Source organism: Castanea sativa, chromosome 10, assembly GCF_040712315.1.
Source record: "Castanea sativa cultivar Marrone di Chiusa Pesio chromosome 10, ASM4071231v1".
NCBI classification, from domain to species: domain Eukaryota; kingdom Viridiplantae; phylum Streptophyta; class Magnoliopsida; order Fagales; family Fagaceae; genus Castanea; species Castanea sativa.
The window spans coordinates 22436665-22447182 of record NC_134022.1 but is presented as its reverse complement, the minus strand read 5'-3'; the positions used below and the strand labels follow the sequence as shown (position 1 = coordinate 22447182).

Sequence of the window (10518 nt, the reverse complement as noted above, 5' to 3'; positions counted from 1 at the left end):
CGGATAGTATACTTCACGTATGAAATCTGCATCCTGTAACTTCTGTACTTCCTCAGCTATAGCTTGGTCTCGCTCAAGGGCAAACACTCGCTTTTTTTGTTGGACGAGAGAGAATGAAGGTGACATATTCAACTTGTGGACTATGACTGATGGGTCGATCCTCGGCATGTCTTCATGACTCCATGCAAACACGTCCTTATTTTCTTTTAAGAACGTTGCGAATGCCTGCCATGCTGACTGGCTGGCTAAAGTACCAATCCTCGTGGTTCGTTCGGGTCTTGAGTCATCGAGGGGTACTTCTTCTAACTCTTCCACCGGTTCTGCTACCGTCCGCTATTCCTCGATGTTCATCGTTTGTAGGTGGTCGTCCATCTCCATCATGGCCATGTAGCATTCACGCACGGCTACCTGATTTCCGTGCAGCTTTCCAACTCCATACTCGGTTGGGAACTTGATCATCAAATGGTAAGTCGAGGTTATAGCTTTCCATGCATTTAGGGTTGTTCGTCCAAGGATAGCATTGTAGGCCGATGAACAGTCGACCACAAGAAAAACCACATCCTTAGTGATCTGCTGGGGGTAATCTCCCACCGTTACAGACAGTGTGACAACGCCAAGAGGGTAGACTCTTGTCCCTCCGAAGCAGACGAGTGGAGCGTTTGTTGGAACCAGTCGTTCTCTACTAATCCCCATTTGTTGGAATGCGGGATAGTAGAGAATATCAGCCGAGCTTCCGTTATCAACCAAAACCCGATGCATATTGTAGTCTCCTGCACGTATGTTGACGACAAGCGCATCGTCATGTGGATGGTGAAGGCGTAATGCATCCTCTTCCGAAAACCCAATGATCGGATTATCAATTCGCGCCATCGTAAATAAGTTTTGCGAGCTTTTTTGGACGATCTTGCAGTAGCGGTGCCTCCAACAATCATCCTTATGTCTCCTGTCGGGTGGCCTGATCTTGTGGCGGATTCATCCTTTCTTTGCTGACAAACCTTAGCAACTTTCCTTGTCTGATAAGAGCTTCAATCTGTTGTTTCAGGTTGTAGCAGTCAGTCGTATCGTGGCCGTGGTCATGATGGAAACGGCAATATTTGTCCCTTGACCTTTTGTTTGGATCCCCTATCAATTTGTCGTGAAAGGTCAGGGCTTCTTCATCCTTTATCTGCATTAGCACTTGGTTGATCGAAGCCTTCAGGGGGGTGAAGCTCGTGAACTTCCCTGTAGGTGGTTTGGAACGTCTGTCCTCCCGTTGTTCTCTAGTCCTGGCTACCTTCCGTCCTCTTTCTAGTCGGGTATCTTCTTGTCGCTCCCGTTGCCTAGGTTTTTCTTCCCTGGCTAGTATCGCGTCCTCTACGTTCATGTACTTGGTTGCCCTGTAAAGTAAGTCGGACATAATCTTTGGGTCGTTCTTATACAGAAAGAATGGGAACTTACCCTTTCGCAGCCCGTTGGTGAATGCTGTCACGAGTATCTTGTCGTCCGCTTCGTCTATCGAGAGAGCCTCTTTGTTAAAGCGAGCTATGTATGATCTTAGCATCTCATCTTCTCGTTGCCTGATGCTTATTAGACACGCGGTGGATTTCTTATGCCGGTGACCCCCGATAAAGTGTAACACGAATTGAGCGCCCAACTCCTTGAAAGTGCTAATGGAGTTGGGCGTTAGCCTGCTGTACCAGATCCTCGTAGGTCCCTTCAACATAGAGGGGAAGGCCCTGCACATGATCTCGTCCAGTACCCCCTGAAGGTGCATTATGGTCTTGAAAGATTCCAAGTGGTCTAGGGGGTCCTTGGACCCGTCATAACTCTCCACTTGAGGCATGTGAAATTTTGGGGGAAGGGGGCATGAACTGACAGGCGCTGTGAAAGGCGAATCAGTTCGCTGAACTAGGTCATCAAAGTCGTTGGATACTCGACCTCTGAGGGCGTTCATCATTACGTCCATTCGTTCTCTCATCACCTGCATCTTAGCGGTGATGTGAGGTGGGAAAGTGTCAAAGACAGATGGCCGACTGGTGTCTTGCCGTTCTGGTCTACTCGGAGTGTTGCTACCCTCAGGTCCTTCCAGGTTCCTCCTCTCAGCGCTGGTCCCTTCCTGTTCTTCCTCCTGTGTACTGAGACGTGCATTCTTCTACAGCAACTGCTCCTCCAAATTATGATTCTGCTTTGTTAGGCGTTCAACTGTCGCTGCGAGCATTTAGACTTGTCTCTCCAAGGCCATAGTGTGTGGTTCGTCCCCTTGATTATTGTTGGTTGTTGCCATTGAATGAGTGAGTGCCATACAACTTTTTGTTTCAGGGATAAAACAACGACTGATTATCAATTTCCCATAAACAACGTCAACTGATGATGACGAAAAATCACCAGTAAGCCTCACAGTCCTCACAAGGTTGAAACAATACCTGCACAACAAAAAGAAAAAACCTAACAGAGAGCACCAGTGTGGTGCTGGCCAAAAACCCTCTGAAGGTCAAGTTAGAACTTTTTGCAATCCTAGAGTGCCAGAGTTAAGTGAATTATGCGTACCTTGCATTCTGAGGGTTCATGGGTTTTTATAGTAGAGTCGGCCTCCGTTTCTTGCGCATCAAGGTGTTTCCTTCTAAGGAAGATCCTCTTCTAACGAGCGCATATTCCGGAATCCTTTACTCGTTATAATTCTTCTCATATTGGGATTCTTTTATAGTTAATCGTTAGACGCAAGTTAATTCCATTTAGGAATCCTTGGAACTAAATCAAAACAGATGACTGCCACATGTCGCTCACATCCGTCCACCGTGTTTTCGTGCATCTCGGATCCGTCAACTATTGACCTGCCAATCGTATGTCATCGCATTCAGTTAAAACTATCTGTCGCCCACATTTTTACTCCTTTTCAGATATTAATTAAGTTCACGGAACTGACCCATTCTTGATTCAAGCTCCATTTTTTGGAGCTATTTTTGAACCTTTGTCGATCACTAGCCTTATATATATAAGGAGTTAATGTTCACATCAGGTATACACACACACACACACACATATATATATATAGTGGTTTTTTGTCATTGCTTTCCTGCTAAAAGTAAACTACAATCACACAAGGTAGTCCCTAAGGACCCTAACTCCCTTGCATGCTTCCCTTAGCATTTGTTCGGTTTGAATAACATAAAGATAAAATTGATTTCATGTTGTGTGTTTGTTATCAAGGTGTTCAAAGTGATGATGATGAGCAAGGATGGCCATTGTGAAATGAAAGAAATACAAGTCTAAAAACGTCAAAAAGTTGAAAATAAATAAGATAAGATATCATTGGAATCTTTGAATATATTGATTGAAGTCTGTCTCACTGAAAGAAAAGGAGGGAAACTACCCTTGTAGGAAGAACCCGAACAAGAAGTTTCCGGAATAGGATAGGAACCAAAACACGTGTGTGCAGTAAACCTTTTAAAAGAATTTATTATCATTAAATAAATATGATAAGTTTGTCATTATATATTATGTAAACTAATTTTTATTTATTCAGCAAAAAAAAAAAAAAAACTAATTATTATTTATATATATAAGAAAATTGTATCGCATTCTTTAGTTAGACTATTTTACTGTATCCATGGAATACCTCAAAAATTTCATAAACAGATAATGTAGTGAATAGAATTTAAGACATTTGGGTTTACAACATGCTCTTTAACTTTATTGAGCCCACCCCTCGGATGTCATTGAAGGAACTATATAACCAAAATTTGGTTGCTATATTTGATGAGAGATAGAATCATGATTTTATCTTTAATTGGCCAAAACATGAATAAGATAACTAGTTGTTCAAGAATAAAAGAATATATATATATATATATATATATATATATATATTAATTATCCATTTGGAAATATCTTATTTAATTTTTTTTTTAATTTTTGTAATTTACTGAAAGTACTCTAGAAAATTTTAAAGAGTAAGAAAATAAGTTGATTTTTTTTTTGGTGAAAGTACTGTTGTAAGTGCACAATTGCACCTGGACCCAAAGATAATCACGGGCTCAGGCCCAATGAGCCTTAAACAATGAAATTTGTAGAGTGTGGGTTTGAAATCTAGATTAGAAGTACTGGGAACTTGATAACAGACTAAAAGTTACAAACACTTGTAAATAATAAACGATAATGGCAAATAGACCTCCTCGGACGTGAACCGAGGACTACTTCTGTATTATTTCTCTTTCTTTCTTAAAGGTTACAATTCTTTTTCTTTTCTTTTCTTTTTGTTTCTCGATCCCCCCTCCCTTTGGCCTTCACCCCCTTTAAATACTTCCTTCCTTGATGCCTTTTAGCTAGTGACTAGAAGTTTCAGCCCCACTGTTCAGGGGTCACTTCCCCATTAATGCGGCCAGGAAGGTAGATGCAGAGTTTTTAATGCGGAGGTGGCAACCTTTGCTCTTGATATTTTCTTTAACAGTGGTGCATCGAGAAGGTTCAGGGTTTCCCCCTTTAACCATTAGTCTTTCCAGAGTTGTGCTTTAACCTTCATAATGAAGCTTTGAATTCTCTTAGGCTTGTCCGAGGAGAAGCTCATCCTCGGCTGCACCCTCGGACCCTCGGCGAATGGGCCAATTTGTAAAGTTCAATTCTGGAGCAGGTCGGCCCTCCATGCTACAGTCCAAAGGCCCATATGCCCACTTGGGCCATTTTACTCCTCACAATAGCCCCTCAAAACTCTATTTTTCATCATCTGAGGAGAAAAAATAGGGTTTTGATTCAACGAGAACCTACCCCACACGTTTTGTAAACAGCTGCACGTGTGGAAACCGTTTCGCGTTCCAGAGGATGCCACTTGGCGGTTTGATTTTCAAAAACGCGCGTATTTATTACCATAAGTTACACCTTGTCCCCCACGTTCAACGGTGAGATGAGCATCCAACGGCTCTTGTTACTCCATAAAAATTTGGGCGGGACAAATATAATTTCGAGGCCGCTTCCCGCACGTCGTGTCGCTTCGGAAACCTGCGCCTTCATTTATTTCTCCGGAGGCTAATCCCATCAAAACATCAGCAATCACCTTTTGTCTGCAGAAATCCGTGGAAGTTTGCACAACTTGAAATTTGTAAGTCCTCATCTCTTTTCTCTGAATCCTTTCTCCTCGGACCCTGTCCTCGGCTACCCTTATAACAGTTCTCACTCTTAGAACTTAGTTTTTCGTTTCTTTCTGATGGGAAAGTTTAAATGTCTAGTTGATACCGCCGCTGGGATGGAAGGTTTTAGAGCCAAGTATCGTATTCCCAGCGATGTAGGTTTAGAATACTGCCCGGCGGAAGCCGTGACCGGTTCTAGGAAGGCTGGAGAGGTTATCATCCCAATGGTAGCCTTCGTAGAAGGTGGGATGACCCTCCCAATGAAGCCTGTGACCAGGGAGTACCTCCGCAACCACCGGTTGTGTCCCGATCAGTGCGCCCCAAACGTTTTTAGAGTTTTGGGTAGCGTCGACGCTCTAAACGAGCAAATGGGTCTGAACCTCACCTGACATGATGTCGTCTTTATGTACGAATGCCACAAACTCACTAGAGTAGGTTACTACATCAAATCCCGCTCCAGCGTAGTTAGGTTGATCTCCTGTTTGCCCAAGTCCAATAAAGGCATGAAGGATGACTACCTCATCGTCTCTGGCAACTGGCACGACGGCCCCCACTGCCCAGTTGAGTGGGGAGATCCAGGTGCGACACCTTTAGGATTTAACTTCCCATCCCATAACTCCCTAAATCATCTAGGAATGTGCATTTGTGTTTACTTGAGCGTCTACCTTTAATTTATTATATGTTTTGCGCCTCTGACCATGTTTGTTTATTTGGATGTTTTTCTTTGCAGATAAGCAAAACGTGCGCTCATGCTTGAGCCACTGCAACGTTGCAGATTTGAATAGAGTGCTACGTTCCGAGGTGTTCGTTAGCAGAGACCTACAACTTAGGGCGGCCCACTTGATTTTGGGGTACAATCCCGTCTCCTCGGACTTCCAGGAGATCGAGAACGCGATAATCGCGGGTGACAAAAGGCGTAGGAGAATCCACATAGCCAGACCTCACTTTTTGGCCGATCACGACATCCCTGACGCCCCTCACACCGTATTGTACGCACAGCCCATCGCGGCCATCCCACTTGTCGTGCACTCTCAGGCAATTGCTGTCCCAGAGGAGCGAGTGTCTTTTTCGAACACATTAGACGAGGAGATAGACCAGTTTCGGCTCGAGGACTCCCCACGACCTCGCGGAAACCCATTTGTTATCCTTTTCGACGAGGAAGAAGAAGAAGCTGAGGCCTCTGGGATCGCGGGTCTGGTGATAGCGCGTCCAGACGATAGTTCTGTTGAAGAAGAGATGGACAAGCTAAAGGGCCTTATGACCGATAGAGGCGCCCGAGTGGCAAAGAAGGGAGCAAGAGGGTCCCAAGCTCCCCCTGCCTTGCCACCACCCCCTCCTCCAGCCGAGCCAAAACCTCCCACTGATGATTCTAAGAAGAAACGAAAAGTTGATGCCGAGGGGGCTGGTGGCGAGAAGCCAAAAAAGCTGAAACAGCAGCCACTGCCGGCCCAGCAGCAGAAGCTGGACAAGGGCAAAGGGTGCGCCCGCTCAGTTAAAAGTGGGGAGATCAAGGACGTGGCCGAGGTGCGCCGAGCACCAGCCACCTGATCTCCTGACTTGAGGCTAGACGGCGCCCCAATTCCCTGCCACTCCAGCATTAGGGCAGTCCAACAAGGCCACACCCACCACTTAGCCGAGGTGTTGGAGCGTCCTCTTCTGCTGCCCAGGGATATGGAATCCTTGGAGAAGATGGGCTAGCTGCAGCTGTTCCTCTCGTTAAAAAGGGGCTTAGCTCTGGTAAGTTCCATCTTACACTTATATTCTATATTTATTTGTAAACACTTCACTGCATTTAACCTCCTAACATTTTTGCAGTCCGTCCAAGAGGTTTTCACAGCCGAGAAGTTCGTGGAGGATTCTCGGAAGCGCGCTGGGATGGAGCAAGAGCTAAGACAAGAGGCAGAAAGGTCCCTAGGCCAGGCCTTAGCAGAGAACGGGAAGGTCACGTCAGAGCTGGCCGACTTGAAAAGAGAAAGAGATGGTGACAAGGCCAGCTTGAAGACGATAGAGGGCCAAGTGGAAGGGCAGCGTAAGCTTCTCCACCAAAAGGATGACGAGCTAGCCCAAGTCCAACAGGCACGCTCTGACTTAGAAAAGGAGCTTACGCGTGCGAAGGAGGAAGCTCGCGCCCACAAGCACACCCTGGAGGCCGCGAAGAAGGCCAGTTATCAGGAGGGGGTGACTAGAACACAAGAAGAGCTGATAGAGGCTTTTGCGGCCTTGTGCCGAGAGTACTGTCAGCTGATCTGGGGAGAGGCCATGAATGCGGCAGGGGTTCCTCAAGCTTCCGAGCTGAGGAAGCTCGAGAACATCTGGCTCCCCCTAGACATACAGGAAATTGAAGACCCTCTTGTTGCTGCCTCTCCTGCCCTTCCTCCTGTGGTGCCAGAGCTTGTTCCTGCTCCTACAGAACCTGAAGGTTCCCATAAAGAGAAGGACGAGTGCGGTGGTGCCGAGAAGGAGCAGATCCAAAGCGTGGAGCCCCCCATTCCTTCAACAGACAAAGGGAAACAAGCGTTGTCTACCTTTGAGCTGGAATTGAAGAGTACTGAGGCTGGCAGCAGCACCCTTCAAGACCCCCTTTCCCTAGTTTAGGGCCTAGTATAGGAATTTTCTGTACTCCCCTTCATTGTATATAATTAATGAAGAAAATTTTTATTCAACTTTCGTTCATGTTGTCTTTGTTTTACTTTATTCTTTTTGTGCTTGCCATGAAAGTTTTCAATAACAAATAGTTAAAGGGAAAACAGAATAAATAAGTGTCACTCCACCATGCAAACAACTATGACTTCAAAACAGCCACATAACTTAATTTAGACATCAAATAATGTCACAGTTAGACAACTCACGTGACGGTTAAACCTTTTGTAATCTGACATATTGCTTTTAGTAGGATGTAAGGTCCGTAGACCATTCCTTACAAAAATTTGTTTAACACTTAAAAATGAAGAACTTGAGATCCAAACTAATGAATGGTGAGATAATGATTTCCATAAAACGGGTGATAAAAATACGAACAGTGACAAGATATTAAGAATAGTGACAAGGTTTGTGGTCCGAGGACTATACTTAACCAAGTTTCTGTTTGATTTTTAAGAACAGTAACTTCAAATGTTAATTTTTCCAAAGTAGGAGGTCCGAGGACCTGGCATAACCAAGGTTCTGTTTAACAAATGACAAGACATCAATTTCCACAAGCTTTGTGGTCCGAGGACTACACTTAACCAAGTTTCTGTTTGATTCTTAAGCATAGTAATTTCAAATGTTAATTTCCCCAAAGTAGGAGGTTCGAGGACCCGGCATAACTAAGGTTCTGTTTAACAAATGACAAGACATCAATTTTCACAAGGTTTGTGGTCCGAGGACTACACTTAACCAAGTTTCTGTTCGATTCTTAAGAATAGTAACTTCAAATGTTAATTTCCCCAAAGTAGGAGGTCCGTGGACCCGGCATAACTAAGGTTCTGTTTAACAAATGACAAGACACCAATTTCCACAAGGTTTGTGGTCCGAGGACTACACTTAACCAAGTTTCTGTTTGATTCTTAAGAATAGTAACTTCAAATGTTAATTTCCCCAAAGTAGGAGGTCCGAGGACCCGGCATAACTAAGGTTCTGTTTAACAAATGACAAGACATCAATTTTCACAAGGTTTGTGGTTCGAGGACTACATTTAACCAAGTTTCTGTTTGATTATTAAGAATAGTAACTTCAAATGTTAATTTCTCCAAAGTAGGAGGTCCAAGGACCCGGCATAATTAAGGTTCTGTTTAACAAATGACAAGACATCAATTTTCACAAGGTTTGTGGTCCGAGGACTACACTTAACCAAGTTTCTTTTTGATTCTTAAGAATAGTAACTTCAAATGTTAATTTCCCCAAAGTAGGAGGTCCGAGGACCCGGCATAACTAAGGTTCTGTTTAACAAATGACAAGACATCAATTTCCACAAGGTTTGTGGTCCGAGGACTACACTTAACCAAGTTTCTGTTTGATTCTTAAGAATAGTAACTTCAAATGTTAATTTCCCCAAAGTAGGAGGTCCAAGGACCCGGCATAACTAAGGTTCTGTTTAACAAATGACAAGACATCAATTTCCACAAGGTTTGTGGTCCGAGGACTACACTTAACCAAGTTTCTATTTGATTCTTAAGAATAGTAACTTCAAACGTCAGAGGTACTTATAACTTTGAAATGTTAACTGACAAAAGCACATTTTATTAATAATAATACCTTCTAAGGTTATTTACATTCCATGGGCGTGGTACAATTCTTTCATCTAGGTCAGCTAGTCGATATGACCCTATGCCTGCTACTGAAACAATGCGATAGGGGCCTTCCTAGTTGGGTCCTAGCTTACCCCAAGCTGGGTTCTTAGAAGTGCCTACAACTTTTCTTAGTACAAGATCACCAGGTGCAAGTGGCCTTAGCTTCACGTGGGCATCATATCCGCGTTTTAGCTTCTGTTGATAGTAAGCCAATTGGACCATCGCTGCCTCGCATCGTTCCTTAAGTAAATCAAGACCTTTCTCCAGGAGTCCATTGTTATTCTCCGGGCTAAAAGAGCTCATCTTTAGGGTGGGAAAACTAGATTCCAGAGGTATCACTGCCTCGGCTCCATAAGTCATAGAGAATGGCGTTTCTCCCGTGGACCTGCGTGGTGTGGTCCGATACGTCCACAGAACATGAGGGAGCTCTTCTACCCATCTGCCTTTTGCATCGTCCAACCTTTTCTTAAGCCCACTGACTATGACCTTGTTAACGGCCTCAGCTTGCCCATTTCCCTGAGGATAAGCTGGGGTGGAGTATCTATTTATGATACCCATGTCACCACAATATTGCCTAAAGGCCTTGCTGTCAAATTGAACGCCATTGTCGGAGATAAGTGTGTGTGGTATACCGAATCTAGTGACAATATTTTTCCAGACAAACTTCTTGGAATCAACATCTCTGATATTTGCTAAGGGCTCGGCCTCAACCCATTTAGTGAAATAGTCCGTTCCCACAAGAAGCCATCTTTTGTTTCCTGCTGCTCTCGGAAATGGCCCCACTATGTCCAATCCCCACTGCGCAAAAGGCCAAGGACTGGAGAGAGGGTTAAGAACCCCTCCAGGTTGATGAATATTAGGGGCGAACCTCTAGCATTGATCACATTTTCTGGCATAGTCCTGAGCCTCCCTCTGCATATTGGGCCACCAATAACCCTGAGTCAGAGCCCTATGGGCTAAGGACCTTCCCCCAGTGTGGCTTCCACAAATCCCTTCATGCAGTTCCTCCAGAAGTGCTTCCGTTGATTCAGGGTGCACACACAACAAGTACGGTCCTGAGAAGGATCGTTTGTACAGTTTTTGGTCCTCGGACAACCAGAAACGTGGCGCCTTTCGACGTATCTTATCTGCTTCAGATTTTTCCTCAGGAA

At 44.4% G+C, this 10518-nt stretch overlaps 1 protein-coding gene across 1 annotated transcript; it reads right to left on the bottom strand.

Moving 5' to 3' along the window:
* Nucleotides 1–333: 333 nt before the first annotated feature.
* On the bottom strand, nt 334–870 carry LOC142612234 (uncharacterized). Its single transcript, XM_075784353.1, has one exon. The coding sequence runs from the start codon at nt 868–870 to the stop codon at nt 334–336; it is 537 nt and encodes a 178-aa protein (XP_075640468.1).
* Between the last annotated feature and the right edge of the window lie 9648 nt (nt 871–10518).

Bases quoted from the DNA above. Each gene is read 5' to 3' on its own strand.
- LOC142612234 (XM_075784353.1), bottom strand. From the start codon at position 870: ATGGCGCGAATTGATAATCCGATCATTGGGTTTTCGGAAGAGGATGCA.